Below are 18,028 nucleotides of genomic sequence, written 5' to 3'. Positions count from 1 at the left end.
ATTATAAAAGGCACAAAAACAGTAACAGCACACAATGTATAATGATCAAATTGTGCCAATTATAAATACATTTAAATATGCCTTCAAGGGGCTGAACTCATGCTGAACTATATCCTTTCGAGAACAGTAAGCAGCTCTTTCAAAGCTCACAAGCAGCTCTTACTTTGAATATTGTGCATACATTTTCAGTTCAGAAAAACCACGCCACATAAAGCAGTTATTTACTGGTTTCTTAAAAGGAGCACAAGCCTGTATACTGTTTCAGGCTTAAGTGATGCCCTGTGGCACAGCACTCACAAGGGGCACTAGTTGTAGTTATACAGAGGTGGTACTACACAAAGTTGCTTAGATAGATGTTTGATTCATGCTGTTTCCACCAATGAAGTGGTTCGTATCAGAGTCTGTGTCTGGGGACGTCAAGTAAGCTCAGCTTTGATTGTCCTATAGTTACTCAGGAGTAGATGAAGGTGGCATGATCTTCTTCAAAAAGCTTGCTTATGATTTTTTTCTTATATGTTCATTATATTGACTTGCTGGTTGCAGCAGAATAGTTGTGTCAGGCTGATCTGTGTGATTCTTTTATTCTCTCTACGTTCTCTGTTCTATGTAAGATAACCAAAACCAGGGATCTATGAGAGAGGCAATAGATAGGAGTTCATCTGTGGCAGGGTCTCTGTATTTACTGTTGTTACTGAACTGTGGTGCTTTTGGGAGCTCGGTCTCGCAGTAGTCTGACTGCAGAATGCATACCCTTCAGCTGACAATGTGTCATTGATCTCCTGTAGTGGACTTACAGCTTTATTCACTGACTTCGAACACATCTATATATACCCAGTAGGTGCTAGTTGTCAAGACTTCTTATCTGAACCCAGAACCCAGGCTATGTCTTCCTCCTGCTCCAAAACTCAGTGTATAATTTTTTTTTTTGTCTTGAACCCCACCTGTTCTTGGACTCAGTAATCAGCTGATGTGGGGCAGGCCAAGCTCAGCCAGTGCTGAAGCCAAATTGCTTTTTCTCTTCCAGCTAAAGGAAAATGCACTCATTCTTGCACACGTCAACTGCACAATCAACCCATGGATGTTTCACATAATTTTCTGGAAAAAAAAATTGACAATCTATCGTTTTCAACCAACCCTTATTTTATTGAAAAAAAAACCACCATACATGATTTTGCATATAATGCAAATGCATATAAAAACACAAAAGGAGTGCATTCTCACACAGTGTGGACACCTGACTATGAGCTTGTTGGACATCCCATTTAAAAAAAAAAAAAAAAAAAAAAAACAGCAAATGCCATTAAACTGGAGTGACATCTGTTTGAACCTTTCAGCTATAACAACTGCTACACTTCTGAAAAGGATTCTCACAAGACTTTGTCAAATATGTCTGTTGGAATTTGTATATGTGTATGTATGGGCACTGAGGTTGGTCAAGAAAACCTCAACTGATGTTCCAGTTTATTCCACAGCTGTGGTACTGAGGTCAGGGCATGGTGCAGACAAATCTTGTCTTCATGTATTTATACTGTATTAATGTACTTGCTTTGAACACAGGGCACAGTCATGTTGGAACAGGAAAGGACCTTATTGAAAATTGTCCAGCTCCAGGGTTGGTAGCCAAGCCTTCAATGGATTAGTTCCCTGTCCAGGCTGTTCCTAGCTTGTGCCCACTGTTTTCTGGTAGAACCAACTAGGGCTGTCGCGGTGAAATAATTTCCCCTTGCGATAATCAACCTGTCTCAATATCGCGGTATGCGGTGATATCGCCTTTTATTTTTTTATTTTTATTTTTTTTATTTTTTTATTTTTTTTTATAAATTACTTCATTAATCTGGATTTTAGAGCTATATAAACAAGCTTTATTGTTAGGCTATGATTCGATATATTATTGCTTTATAATGACAAAGATGAGACAGCTTTAAGACCAATGAAATGCGTGTTTAATGTTAAATACAGAACAGAGCAGGGATGCGCGTCTTTTCTCTATTAAAAAAAGGTTTAAATTTAGCTTCTAGCCTAGGCTAGATATACACTGTGAAACGAAAAAAAAGTGTTTTGGCGCTAGAAGAACCAACATGTTCACCTGATGTGGTTTAGAGAGGATCTGAGTGGGGTAGCGATGTTCCCGGCGTTACTGATGTTACACTAATACACACGTGTACTGATCCTGCATGCGACTTTACAGATCAAAGCAAATCTAGCCTGGTTATTGCGCCACTATTAACTATCTATTTAGTAGATATAATTAACATAACAATATATACGACATTTTAAGTTATTATTCGTTTCAATACATTTTTATTCAACGAAAAAATACATTTAAATCATTCCAGCATATATATAGTCTAAATTACAAGTATTTTATTGAGTGTGAACTCAATTTGATCATTAATAAACTTGCCTATAATTCCTGTTGTAATTAAAACACAAAGCCTGACACTCAGCAGCAACGCATGCGAACAGGTTGCGGGAAAATGTCGCTCCTAGCTCATTTTCATTACGAATTTATTTAAAATTTTTTACGCCCGATTGTAAGCGTATAAAACAAGATGGATCCTGCAAAAAAAAAAAAAAAAGAGAAGAAAGAAAGAAAAAACGTGAATATCACGGTGATGCGGTTGCTTGGCATGCCCTGCGGTTGGCTGGTCTATACCGCGATATTTCAAAATTGCGGTTAGCGTGACAGCCCTAGAACCAACCCAACATCGGGAAATAATAAAGCCACATTCAGCACATATTGCAAGCACTGACAAATACGTTTCTTTGCTTGACTGCCTAAATTCGCACACTAACTTCACCACTTGTTTGAGGTGCAGGTGGAATCTATACTCTATTTTCTCTTCTTTCTTTTAGCTTATATCAATCATTTTACCAAAGCAGATCTGATTCGTTGACACTCTTCACCTGCATCTTCAACCAGTCTAGTCTTTACTGAAGCACACGTCAACATTGGATAATTTAACCAGACAGTTTCCCAGTGGCTGTTTTAAAGGAATCTGCACTTGTCTAGTCCTCTTACTGTCAACTCTAGTGTTTTTGAGAAATATAAATTGTCCGCGTACAAAGCCAGAGGCGGTGCTCTGGAGGTCTAAAGTCATGGCAGGGGAGTGTAAAAAGCACTGCCCAGTACATCAAGTAGTACCAAGTAGTATTTTTGGTTGTGGTTTATTTGTTCTTTTCGGTGAACTGGCCACAGTCAGGTAGCTCTGAAGTAGCAAATCATTTGTCTGCATATTTAATTTGGCAGTTTTTACAACGGATGTCCTTCCTGATGCAACTTCCTATGTATCTGGGCTTGGGTCCGGTACTAATGGTCTAGGTACCAATAGCTATGTCATGCACATTCTGTATCTGGTTTTTACCAATACGTCACACAAGCTCACTTGCTCACTCCATTAATCTACGCTGCAGGATTAGTGAATATGCACAATGTCTCTTTTACTTGAGGGAGTTTTTAATTAGTGAGCAATTAGCCTTTATTTTAAGCTATTGCCTGCAGTGCTTTCTTTTATTAAGATCTATTTTATTCCTTTATTTGGTTTCTTTTATTGTTATTAAAATCCATTTCTAATCCAAATGTGTGTGTTCTTTTTTTTTTTTTCCCTCTCCTGCAGCCTTACAATGTTACTGTCATCGCTGCCCGAACTCCACATGCACCACGGACGGTCTGTGTTACATTGCCATCACAAAGTCAGGCAGTAAAACGACACAGCAGAGCTGGTGCATCAGTAAGAACAAGCTGATACCGCATGACCGGCCCTTCGTCTGTGCACCCTCCACCAAGGATGACACGGGCATCTACCCTATGTGCTGCAGCACCGACTGGTGCAACAAGAACGCTGACTCCATAAAGTTTCCAAGTGAGTATTCATATAGGATTGAATGTTATAGTTTGGATATATACAGTGGTGTGCAAATGTCTTAGGCCACCATTCGATTTGTTTTTTCAGCAATGCTATAATGACCATATATAATTATTTCTTGTCTTGTTATTAGATACAACCAGAAAATACAGGAAATGTGCATGTAGTATTAAAAACAGTTTGTGGAGTGACTAATCCAAGTTGATCTAATGTTGATTGAACCATAACAGATTATAATATAAACTTAAAGTACAATGGCAGGCCACTGCCCATATTTTAGCTTAAGTCAAGTCAAGTCAACTTTATTTATATAGCGCTTTTTACAATATACATTGTCTCAAAGCAACTTTACAAAATCCAGGACCAACAGATACAAAAACCCCTGTTAAGCAAGCCGAGGGCGACTGTGGCAAGGAAAAACTCCCTGAAAATTACAGGAAGAAACCTTGAGAGGAACCAGACTCAGCAGGGCCCATCCTTCTTGGGTGGCCTGGAGGATACTTTAAATAAATACACGATTTACACAAATCATACAAACACAGAATTAAATGATCTAAAAGTCATAACTGGTAATAAATAGATAAATAAACAATTAAATAATAATAGAGTTGTTATCCACTCTAGTCTTCAATAAAGTCTGTAGTGATTTCTTGTCGTTGCAATTACTCCAGACCCGTCACATCTGACAGGAGCAGCATCGTTGTCCCGGCAGTCTCGACTTTAATCCTTAACCTCGGCGGGTAAACAGGTTTCCATCAGAATGCCCTCGGAGTAAAACAACAGAGAATGTAGTTAATAATGTACAATGCTAGTTGACAAACAGTTTTACAGAGAGTTTTAGACTCCGGCAGCCCTAATTATTACAGCATAACTAAAAGGGAGAGCAAGCAGGTAACAAGGTCATGAAGGCTTTCATAGGACATCAGCGCCCATCTCCCCACCGTCATCAAACCTGAGTGATCGGACAAGAGAGGCAGAACGACAGCAACCCAACATCCCTGATCACCACAAGTTTCTATGACCAAGAACCCCCAAGCTCTGCGCCTTTGTCTATACTAATCAAAAGCCTGAGAAAATAAATATGTTTTCAGTCTAGACTTAAACATTGAGACTGTGTCCGAATCCCGAATAGAGGCAGGAAGATTATTCCAGAGTTGTGGAGCTTTGTAAGAAAACGCTCTTCCACCAGCCGTGATCTTTTTAATTCTAGGAACTATAAGTAACCCTGCATCTTGTGAACGAAGTGGACGCACTGGGCTGTAGTGATTAATAAGTTCACTCAGATACTGTGGAGCCAGACCATGTAGCGCTTTATAAGTTAGTAAAAGTATTTTGTAATCAATGCGAAATTTAACTGGCAGCCAGTGTAGAGATGATAGAACAGGAGTAATATGGTCAAATTTTTTAGTTCTAGTTAGCACTCGAGCTGCTGCATTTTGAACTAATTGGAGTTTGTTTAAGGATCTACCAGAGCATCCTGTTAGAAGAGCATTACAATAATCTAACCGAGAAGTTATAAACGCATGGATCAGTTTTTCGGCGTCATTAACAGATAGTATATTTCTTATTTTAGAAATGTTACGCAAATGATAGAAAGCAACTCTAGTAATATTATTAACGTGTGTATCAAATGAGAGATCTGAATCTATTGTGACACCTAAGTTTTTTACATCTGGGCTGGGAGTAACAGAGAACGTGTTTAAGTTTAGCACCAGGTTAGACAACTTGTCTCTTGCAGCTTTAGAGCCAACAAGTAAAACCTCAGTTTTATCTGAATTAAGTAAAAGAAAATTACACGACATCCAGTTTTTTATGTCGTTTACACAATCTTCTATCTTACTGATTGTGTCAGTATCATTTGGTTTGGCTGATATATACAGCTGTGTGTCATCTGCATAGCAGTGAAAGTTTATGCCATGTTTATGAATAATTTCACCTAGTGGAAGCATATAGAGTGTAAATAATAGCGGTCCCAGTACCGACCCCTGTGGAACACCACACTTTACTTTTGTAGTTTCCGAGCATTTATTATTTACATAAACGAATTGAGAGCGGTCAGTCAGATATGATTTAAACCAAGAGAGTGCGAGTCCTTTAACACCTACTGTATTTTCTAGCCTCTCCAGTAAAATGTTATGATCGACCGTATCAAACGCTGCGCTAAGATCTAATAGAACAAGAAAAGAGACACATCCATTATCAGAAGACATTAACAACTCGTTAACTACTCTAACTAATGCGGTTTCGGTACTATGGTTGGGTCTAAATCCTGATTGAAATTTTTCATGAATACAATTTTCATTCAAATAAGAACATAGCTGTTTGGAAACTACTTTTTCTAATATCTTTGAGACAAAAGGAAGGTTTGAAATTGGCCTATAATTAGCTAGTACATGTGGATCAAGATTAGGTTTTTTAATCAGGGGTTTAATAACAGCACTTTTAAACAATTTAGGTACATATCCAAGGCTAAGGGATGCATTGATTAATGTAAGCAGGGGCTCTACAATAGCTGGGAGTAAATCTTTAAGTAGACGAGTTGGAACAGGATCGAGTATACACGATGATGACATCGATGATTTAATCAACACAGTTAGTTCATTTTGGGAGATTGGATTAAAGGAATTTAGTTGGATTAACTCGTTACTGTTATCATCACTGTTCTCACCAATGCTGCTCAGATCCATACTTAAGTCCATACTTAACATTGGCAGGTGACACACTCTGACTCTGAAGTCGTATTTTTTCTATCTTGTCATTAAAGAATTTTAAAAAATCATCGCTGGTACAGTCAGGCGGTATATTAGATTCAGTTTCATTGACGTTTTTAGTTAATTTGGACACTGTCTCAAAAAGGAATCTGGGATTGTTTTTATTTTTCTCTATTAGGGACGAATAATATAAAGATTTAGCTTTTATAAGTGCATGTTTATACTCAGTTAGAGCATCTTTCCAAGCAATCTTATACACTTCCAGTGTAGTGTGACGCCACTTGCGTTCTAATTTCCGTGCTGCTTGTTTAAGTGCGCATGTGTGGTCATTGTACCAAGGAGCAAGTTTTTTCTCCCTAATCAGTTTAGTTTTAAGTGGGGCTACGTTATCTAAGGTTGTGCGCAGTACGGTCTCTAGGTTTTGAGTTGCCTGATCTAGTTCTTTAGGTTCTGATGCTGGTATATTTGGTAATTCTGGTAGGCAGTTTATGAACGCTGCTGCAGTTGCAGATGTAATAGTGCGCTTATATTTAAAACGATTTGGTTGCTGTACCTTATTGGACAGGGACACTTCATGAATTAGTAGACAGTGATCAGAGATTAAGTCATTCTGTGGTACAATTTCCAGGTTGTCTATGTTTATACCATAAGTAAGTATTAAATCTAAGGTATGTTTACAGCGGTGAGTGGGTCCTGTTACATTTTGGGTGATGCCTAAAGATTCTAAAATAGAGTCAAACGCAGTTTTGAGTGGATTACATTTATCCTCATAATGGATATTAAAGTCACCAACAATTAAAGCTTTCTTAGTTGATAAAACTAATTTAGAAAGAAAATCGGCAAATTCGTTAAGAAATTCTGAGTAAGGACCAGGGGGTCGATAAACAGTAACCAGCTTAAACATACTAGTTTTATCAGATGAACATTTATTGGTTATGTCAGAGATAAGAACTTCAAACGAGTTTGTTATGGGAGTTGATTTTACAGTGAGACCTACAGTATGTCCTTGTCATAAATTGCGGCTATTCCTCCACCACGACCACTAAGACGTGGCTTATGTTCATAACTGTAACCCGGAGGAGATGCTTCATTTAAACCTAGATACTCATCAGGTCTAGCCCAGGTCTCAGTTAAACAAAGTGCACTAAGACTATTATCTGTAATTATTTCATTTACAATTACTGTTTTGCATGCAAGTGACCTGATGTTTAGAAGTCCTAACTTTAGTTTAGCTTTACTATGGTTTTCATGATGCTCATTTAGATTAATTTTAATTAAGTTATTATGACATACTTTTTGATTTTGTTTTGGCTTACACCTGCCACGGTAAACAGACACAGTCTCAATGGTTTGTGACCTAAGGATTTCGGGTGACGTCCGATGGCGACTCGCAGACAGTTGGTTATGTTGTTTATGCTATCTATAAAACAAAATATTTGTATTAATATTTACAATATTGATATTATATCTAGTAGAGATGGGACGATCGATCAGCTATGAATCGGTATCGGGCGATTTTTAATCAAAATATGCTATCGGCGATCGGCCGATATTTCCTAAAAGTAGCCGATCCGATCGCGTGATATATAAAGACCATGTTAAGTTAACAGCTCAGTGGATTGATCCAGACTTTGAGCTACGAAGCGCCAACCATCACATCACCATTCATCAACCATCGTACAGAAACCATCGTGAAAGCTCTTCATGACCTAAAATAACATCATTAACTTTGTGCATCATACATACGATGTAATTTTGCTGATTGTAATATTTACTTTAAAAAGATAATTCAGCAGCACCGCGACCCAGATCAACCACACAGCTGCATAAAATCATAACTGCTGTTTACCTGAACTTCTCTTCTTCAAACCGAGACCAAATCTATATCAGCGTGTTGTTTTATTAGGCATATAATCCACTTGTTTTTTCTTCGTGTGTTTCCAGAATATTTCCAGAATATATAAATCCATTTCCAACTGTGCATGTCCACCTACTTAGAAAACAACCAATGAAGAGAGAGATTGAAATTCCACCCAAAATCTGAATTCGAAAGCTCTGATTGGTTTATAAATCTGAATCTCTTTACCAAATGAATGGAGTTATTTATGCACGACATCATAATGAAACAGAGTGAGCACAACGAATGAATCTTTACCATAGATAAGAGCACAGCTCTCTGATTCGATTCCAACGAATAATTCGTTTGAAAAGAGTCGTTTCTGACTCGTGATTCAGTTTTCATGTGTGTGTGCACGTGCTGAAACGCGAAGGAAAGCGTTCTGCGCAGCGCTTCTGTGCTCTGTTTTAAATGTTCTCAAATGGTAACCTGTTTATTCTACGCATACTCGATATATCAAATATGGTCATTTTCAACATCGTGTAAAAAGTAATATTGATATTTGCGACGTACCGCCCAGCACTAATTTAGGAAGGGCAGTATTAATACCAGAAATTGTTTTTGCTACATGCCCAGGCACAACTATATAATCTGACCATGAGGAGGTGGTTTAAAGCATCAGAGTCAGCAGTGCTGTGCTGGAATAGCTTTGCTCAAAACCTTGAAAGTTTGTATCACAAAAGTATCGTTTCATTGTTTCTTAAAGGCTGTCTAGACATATGTCCTCTGGATATCTGTGTTTCATAATATGTTCCAGTGCTGATTGTACAGTATATAAGGAAACGGTCACAAGAGAAGATGGACTGACATGACTCATGTGTGCCAATTGTTAAATAAAGATCAAAATAGTGGGTAAAATTTAAGTGGGTGGGGGCAGGATTGTGGATTATAGACATATTTTGTAAATTGATTTGGAGCGGTTCAGAATTTGGTAATGGTTGAGATTTGTTATTCTTTAAATGAATGCTGCTATTACTGCTGTGCTTTTGTATCTCTCAGGTTGAAAGCCTGGGATTAGTGCCCTAATCCAAATATTAAACCACAGAGCCAAGGCTACATTCTTCATTACAAAAGTGCACAATTTTAGTGCATAGGTCACTATTTGGGAGGCAGCCTTTGTTAAAAGTGAGTTAATGGCATGGCCAGTGCCTGTAAATGTGTAATGTTCATTTGGTTAACTACCAGCATGAATGTAATGGAAATAATATCAAAGGGATAAGCAGCAGGTATTTTTTTATTTAATTTGAATTAATTAGCACCACAGGCCGCATTCCAACTGTGCTTCTAATGCTAATATCTAAGATCTACAGTCTTTTCTGCCATTCATTTTGTGGTGCACTATTATAAGCTTACTGACTTCTAGGAGTTGAAGGTTGTGCCTTTTAACAAACTTGGACCCAAATAGACTATATGGGGAAAAAGACCGTACACAACTGACCATAAGCTTGTTGAACATCTCTGTTTAAAACAAATATTGAAATGAACATTTACAGCTGTAACAGCATCCACTTTTCTTGAAAGGCTTTCCACAAGATTTTTGCCTGGCTGTGAGAATTTGTGCCCATGTAGTTGAAAGAGAAGTTGTAAGGTCATGGACTAATGCTGCTTGAAAAGGCCTGGTTTGGAATAGATAGTTTATTTCAAAGATGTGTATTGGAAATGAGGGCAGGACTCAACCTCACTCCACAGGTGACTGAACACAGTTCCACCACACCAACCCTGTCAAACTACAGTGGCACCTTGAAACTGAGTTTAGAAGACGTTGAGTTCAAGGTATTTTTTCCCATAAGGATGTTTGGGAAACCTGTTAATGTGTCCCATGTTCCCGTGGAACTGCATATATTTTAGGCTTATTTAAAATAATGAGGTTGTTTTTGACACTTATACACTGAAAACTACACAATTATAATATAAAAACACTGAAATTAAAAGCTGATTCTTACAATTTCTCAGAACCTCGAGCTGTAACACAAGTTTAAAAGTGACACATACATGTGGACACTTTCAGAGTGGATTTTATAGTTATTCCACACAAATGCAGATTCGTCTCATATGTGCACTTTGATGACGTATTACCTCACCGCCCAAGTCAAGCGCTGAACAAAGAGACTGTTCATTGTTCATTTTAAATTAAATGAATACATTTTTTAAAAAACTGTTTAAGGGGAACATTGAGTTTAAGGGTACAAATTTCTCCACGAAGGGAACTGAGTTTTAAAGATTTTGAGTTTAGAGGACATTGAGTTACGAGGTACCACTGTATGTCATTCTGGACTTTTGTTTTGTGCACAGATGCCATGTCATGCTGGAGCAGGTTAGCAATGAGTTTGGCTGAAACACCTAGATTTCATCCTTAGATTTCTGTCCACATACAGTGCAAAAGCCACCACTAGATTTGTTGTTTTAGCAAAGTTTCAATGACCCTCCACATTTATTATTTATATATATTTATTTAGCACACCTTTCTTAGGTAATTTTCTGGTACATTACATCAGGCTTTAGCACTTCCCAGACTGCTTTAGATTAAGGCTGTTTTTTATTTTTTTTATTCAGCTGTTTTTCTCTCCAAATATGATTTCACTGCATTAGCAGTGTGCCTGGGATTGTTATCATGCTGAAAAATAAAACCATTCCCATTCAGGTGCTTTCCAGAAGGAATGGCTTGATGATTTAAAACCTGTCTGGACTTTTCTACATTCGTGATCTCATTAGTTTGGACAATATTGCCAACAACACGGGCAGAAATGCAGCCACAAACCAGGACTACCCCCCATGTTTTAATAAGGGCTGGGCACATAGGCCAAGTCATATACACAAATTGCAGAATCCGCCACACCAGAGTAACCCACCAACACCTGATAAAAGGAGAAAACCCACCAATCTGTAAAATCTGCTAAACACCTGTTACAATAAAATGCATTTTAATAGAATGCCCTAAATACACCAAGATAAGAGAACAAGTACACATGCCTGAATACATAAAAGAAACTCTTACACAAAACAACACAAGAACAGTTTTAATCTAACTCGTAGCCATCAAAATGAAAAAAAATATATAAAATGGACTAATATATAGATAAGAGAAAAAAAAAAGACAAACATAATACCTATTTTTTGCCATTAAATGACACGTGTTAAATATGTTGTTAAAACCAAAATAAACAAATACTAAGGGTTGCAAGCACTTATTCTTTTATCTCTCCAACTCTTCTTCTCACATATTTTCGAAAGTTGGACCCAAAAAATTCAAACTTGGATTTATTACTGCACAAATACAGGTGTAAGCAATGACATTAATTAGGGTTCCATTCCATTGATGAATGGAGGAGTACCAGGTTCCTGCCATTGCACAAGTGTAAAAGGAAGGTCACACTATACCACTTTAGCCTATAGAATCAGTTTTTTTTCTGGTTGTATTCTAATATAATGACCATAGATAATTATTTCTTAGTTTCTCTACCATTGCTAAACACATTTAATGGCAGTCTAAAACTTTTGCACAGTACTGTGTGGATATAAAAATGATATATGGGAAAGTGATAAAATAGTTACTTTTTGCTACCCTGGGGGTAAAATTGAGATGTTGTCAGAATTAAATAATGCTGCATATTGAATTAAATGTTTAACACCATTTTAAAAGCAAATTTAATATGTCATTTGAAGTTAAGCAACTACAGAGATCTACCTGGTACAAGAACACACATCAAAGAATGAAATCAAAATAGGTCTCGGCCGCAGTCTTCTCACTTCTCACTCAATTTAAACTCTGTATTGATATCATTATCTGATCTAACCCTTCTGGAACATTCTGTGCTGAGGCAGCTATATGTCTATTACATACTTTAAATAACACAATTTAAAGGTTCACTAACTTTTCACTAGCTGTTGTCAGCATGGCTTGCCACCTCAGATGAGGTGTTCTTGACCCTTCTAAATATGTAAAAGATGTCAGTAGTGATTTATATATTTGGTATGAGGCAGAGTGCTTGTGATGAATGTGTTGCTTTGGAGATCAGCTTAAAAAAGCCCATTTCATCCAGTTAATATAAATAACCTGAACTAAAGTTTGAAAATAGTCTTGTTTTTTTCTATTAAAGAAAGTAGTTTGGCATAAGTAGGGCAAACCACTGACATACTTTATTATATGTTCAAAACATTGCTACCTGATGTTTAAATGTTTTCAGGAAGGTGCATGCCTGTTAGTTTTATTGAGTATTCTTTTTATTTTATGGTCACGGTGGGCCTTGTTTCACCTGGAAACACTGGGCACCATGCGGGAATACCCTGGACGGGCTCCAGTCCATTGCAGGGTTTTGGCCGTCCTTCCCGTCAGACATAGCAAATCATGTCTGTGTAGCGCATGATTGGGCTCACTGCTGATATTTTGAACTAAGATTTCAGAGTTGTTGGGCTAGCATAATAAACCGCTGCACCACCCGAGCTTTTTTATCGGGTATATAAAAATAACTTCATTGTTTTTTTCTGTCAGCAGGAGGGACCTTAAACATTTTGATTACAATGAAGTGAATTAGGCTGTTTTTCTTTTGTGTGTGTGTACAATTAAAGGTTGTTAGTGGAAACTCACGCTAGATTTGAACCCTGGATCTCAGTGGTAGTGGGCTAGCATGATTTTCTGCTGTGCCAACTAAATTGCCATTGGCTGACCTGATGTATGAGAGCTACTGGAAGGTGCACATGTCCATGTGTTCTCAGTGCAGTTTCCAAGCCCAGATAAATAAAAGAGGGTTGTGTCAGGACGGGCATTTGGTGTAAAACTGTGCCAAATAGGGTACACGGACCAGAATGATCCACTGTGGTGACCTCTAAATAGAGAAGCAGTTGAAAGAGGGGGAAAAAAGTCTGTACAGTTAAACTTTTCTAGAACTATCTATTGCTGGTGGCACGGTGGCTCAGTGGGTAGCACTGTCACCCTACAGCAAGAAGGTCTTGGGTTCAATCCCCAGGTGGGGTGGTCCGGGTTCTTTCTGTGTTAAGTTTGCATGTTCTTCCCGTGTCCTCCAGGAGCTCCGGTTTCCTCCCTCAGTAAAAAGATGTGCAAGTTGTCCATGACTGTGTTTGGCATTGGGCTTGTGAACTGATGAACCTTGTGTGGCCAGTAACTACCTGTCCTGTCATGAATGTAACCAAAGTGTGTAAAACATGACGTTAAAATCCTTCTGTTGCAATTGCTTACTCATCACAAACTGTTGGTTACAAATGCGTTTATTTAATACAAATTTAAGAGTCTAACCTTTAACTAATGTTCTAACACTTTCAGTTATAATCATACATATATTAATTGTTGCTTTTTCTTTCTCTATGTGTCTCAGATATAACCGTGAAACCTCCCACACTGGGCCCTGTGGCTCTAGCGGCTGTGATTGCTGGGCCTGTGTGTGTGTTGTGCTTCGTGCTCGTCACTGTGTTCTATGTATGTCACAGTCGCTCAGTCATCCACCACCGTGTGCCTAATGAGGAGGACCCCTCCATGGACCACCCATTCCTAAATGTAGGCACAACGCTCAAAGACCTCATCTATGACATGACCACGTCTGGATCAGGCTCAGGTACACTCTTTTTTAATTATATTCTCTTTGTGTTTGTGCTTTAAGGGCTGGATGTATAAAGCTGATAAGATCTCACCTCAGTCTTAACTTTCAGTGTCTGACAGTAGTGTTAAACTTACCAAAGCTGTTGCTCGTCGCACGTTGCGTACTCCTATTTATTTCACTTGAAGTGAAATGATGCTGTAAAATGCTAATCATTATGAGAGAAACGTGCTCTTAATTACAAAGGAAATGCAGGTTTCAAAACAGACAGAAATGAATTAATTAATGAGGTTTTGAATACAAATGAAGACGCTGGCAGGTTAGAGCATGTAGGGCAAGTATACAGCATGCAGGGCATTGAGACACTGATGTGGGTCCTTTTTTTAGAATAATAACAATAATAATGCTTGGAAGGTTGCCATAAATTGAGCACATTCCACAAATTGCTTTCTCCTATCAAAAAATCAATAGGATCCAAAAACTGCCATGACCTACATGTCCCTTAGGAATGTATGCTGACTGGCCTTTAGTTGTGAGTGTTTATGGATTAATACAGGTTACACTGAAAGTGTGCTAAAAGGAAATATAGAATAAAGAGGATCACCTCACACGGTTGCCAGTTTATGTTTGAATACCTAGTCAAACGTATGTAAATTGCCCAAACCAAAATCTGAAAGCCAAAAGAAAATCAATGTGCTCCTGTGGTTATGAAGCAATTTAATCAGGTCGAAAAATTACAGACCTGCCAGCCGTTCCGAACACGGCTGCTACTGATTTACGCCTGGTATTAGATGGTGAAAGATATAGCTGTTATGTTAAGGGTGGAAATAGTGGAAATGCACCGGGTTCAATATCCAGGTGGAGTGTTTCGGGTCCTTTCTGGGTGGAGTTTGCATGTTCTCACAGTGTCTGCGTTGGTTTCCTCCAGGAGCTCTGGTTTTCTCCCACAGTCCAAAGACATGCAAGTGATGTGAATTGGCACCATCGGCTGGGCACCATCTGGTAGGCATAATTGGCATTGCCTGCAGCAGATACTAATTGGCCACCGTATCTGCTAGGGCGGGACGCCCGGACTATGTGTGGGTGGGTAAGGACCCTGATTGGTGGAAGAGACACCTGTGCAGAATGCAGGGGCAAGAGGAGGAGGGCTGTGCACATGTCGGAGGAGGCGTGGGCCATGACATTCTCTCCTCGGATACAACCGGATATCCCTCAGCAGCGGAAGACAAATTGACTGTGCTAAATTGGGAGGAAAACGGGGAGAAAATGCATTAAAAAAAATCCCTAACCAATATAAATATATTATTTTGTGCATGAGTGGTAAATCACGTTAGCCCATTACTGCTGGGATTCAGGGATGTCAGAGATGATTGGCTGTGTCTGAGGGGGAGGAGGTGGCCGAGGCCTCGTGATGGATTAGTGCACTATTCAGGGTGGGTTGCTGCATTGCACGTAGTAATTCTGTTAAAACTGGACCCAGCATAGAAGAAGGGTCATCAGTCTGATCAGTCTTGAATGTAAAGTAAAAGACAGAAAGTTGAATACTGACTGTGTTACATGGCTCATGCTTAAATGGCTCATGCATGGCCTGTTGCCTTTTTGTAATGGCACACTATATCACAGGTGTGTTCTCAACCCACCGTTTTCACACTCCCTTCCACACTCGGTTACCCCTACCTTGCCTGAGGTACTCCTATTAATCTTTAAAAAATCAAAACCATGAAAATAAAAAAATAGTCCCTGTTAGCCAGTGATGGCTGAGCATTAAGTGGATTGTGCCGGCCCTCCGCTCTCTCTATGCTTTTGTGCTTGGTATATGAAGGCAACATGCTCCATTTGGCTCCTAATGGTCTGCCTTTCTAATTTTGCACTCGAACTCTCTCAACGGACTCATTCAATCTGGCCATAGAGGACAAACCAAACCTAATGCTCTTTCTTTTTCAGAGATTATTATGGATTCAAGGACTGGCTATAAACCCTACTGTTTTTTGTTCATTTTTTATCTTAATAAAAGTTTATTCTAGATACAAATTGGCCGAGAGTAACATTATCTAAAACAGTGTGCTTTATATGAAATACAAAAAGCCAGGACCTTCCAACAATTTGCTAAAATAATTCAATTTAATGGAGCGCATTAAATTTCCAACTCACTTAGGAGAACATTCAAAGTATTCAAATAACCTATTTGAAAAATGTCAGGGATCAAATCACACATTGTAAGAAGAATAAAGAAGAAGGCACGACCATAGCAGAAATTACAGAAACCATTCCAAGGTCAGGATGCCCCGACCATCAATGAACTAGAGGAGGAATTAGTCAGAAGAGCTACTGTTACCAATTACATATCTATGCTTAAACACAATAAACATGTGACAGCTTTATGGAGTAGGTTGTGCTGTTTAGCAAAAGCAACTCTCATTCTGATCAGGTGTGATTAATGGTGCACAGTAAAAAAAATAATAATAATAATGACAGAAGACAAAAGCACACTCATTCAAAGCTTATGCAAGATGTCCTTGAATGACTCCTAGCCTAATTAAACATCTGTGCTGAGACATTAACAATCTAACCTGGCAGAACATCAAAATTTTCTCACTTTGTGCAAAATGAACTCATCCAGCAGGTCTACTAGCTTTAGTAAACTAGACGAATAAATGCTTAATAATTAACGTTCTAGTTTTTTTGTATGTCGTTTTTAAGTCATGTTAATGCAAACTGCTCACAGCAAGAAGGTCCTGGGTTCAATCCCCAGGTGGAGCGGTCTGGGTCCTTTCTGTGTGAAGTCTGCATGTTCTCCCCGTTCTCTGTGTGGGTTTCCTCAGGAGCTCTGGTTTCCTCCCACAGTCCAAAGACATGCGAGTGAGGTGAATTGGAGACACTAAATTGTCCATGACTGTGTTGGCATTAACTTTGTGAACTGATGAATCTTGTGTAATGAGTAACTACCATTTCTGTCATGAATGTAACCAAAGTGTAAAACATGACGTTATAATCCTAATAAAAAAATATAGAAATAATGCAAACTGTATTTTTTTAAGAATTTGTGTTTAAAAAAGTAATTGGGAGGCACAGAAATAAATTCAGCTTACCCACTACCACTGGGATCCACGATCCACGGCTATTGACTATTGCTATTGACTGGTCAGGTGTCTACATACAGACATAGATCTGTTGATGCATGCTCAATAATCCAGGTACACAAATCCACAAAGTTGAATCAGTTCATCTGGACACAAGTTTGTTGTAGAGAATGTGACGTTAAAATCCTAATAAGCAAACAAACATACAGACATGATTGGCTCTGTCTGAGGAGAAAGGGGAGTTAGACGAAGCCCTGCAATAGAATGCCGTCTTGTCCAGGGTGCATTTCTGCGAAAAACACTTAACGTGAAGAAAAAAAGCGTAACGTGGCTTGTTGTACTAAAACAACGACGATACATTTTGGCAGTACAGAGAACTTATAACCAGTAATATCAAAGAGAAGTTACGTTTTCCCATGTTGTACTTTTAGTACATTCAGCCAGGTTACGCTTTTTTTACGTTAAGCATTTTCTACTCTCCCGAGAAGCGGATTCAGATCTCTGAGCTGCATAACCACCACACGTGAAGTAAATACAGCTAAACACAGATATATGTGGAGCTTTTAGAGTGGGTTTGATGGTTATTACACACAAATGTTCGTGTCGTGGAGCAAATCGGCTATTGGCGCTAATGGTTGCGGTGAGAGCGGAGCGCAAAAAGCTTCTCAGGTGAATGCACTAAAGAAAGCAACAAACACGTCTACGTCTTCTTATCGACAATAGTTGAGCGATGCTTTTTGCATAAAACATCTGTAACAACAGCACAAATGCTCTCAGGTAATCTACACTCTCCGCTATCATGTTACTCTTTACTTTCGTTGTGTAACGCCCACCGTTGGTGACACATGCTTGGTTCTCAAAAACTGGTGGAAGCATTTGTTGGTTCTCTAAAAAACATTAAGAAACCCGAACAGAACCTGTTCAA

The 18,028-nt window shown here is 38.6% G+C and overlaps 1 protein-coding gene across 1 annotated transcript in view; it reads left to right on the top strand.

Annotated features, from left to right (window-relative positions):
- The window catches only part of tgfbr1b (transforming growth factor, beta receptor 1 b), a 94,097-nt gene that overhangs the window by 34,393 nt on the left and 41,676 nt on the right, over positions 1-18,028 (top strand). Inside the window, exons 2-3 of the mRNA XM_062991202.1 lie at positions 3,618-3,863; positions 13,805-14,041. Coding sequence (XP_062847272.1) covers positions 3,618-3,863; positions 13,805-14,041 — 483 coding nt within the window. The remainder of the gene's footprint in view (positions 1-3,617; positions 3,864-13,804; positions 14,042-18,028) is intronic.

The sequence above is a fragment of the Trichomycterus rosablanca genome, chromosome 3 (genome assembly GCF_030014385.1).
Source record: "Trichomycterus rosablanca isolate fTriRos1 chromosome 3, fTriRos1.hap1, whole genome shotgun sequence".
Lineage (NCBI taxonomy): Eukaryota > Metazoa > Chordata > Actinopteri > Siluriformes > Trichomycteridae > Trichomycterus > Trichomycterus rosablanca.
This window is presented reverse-complemented; position numbering and strand designations above follow the sequence as displayed.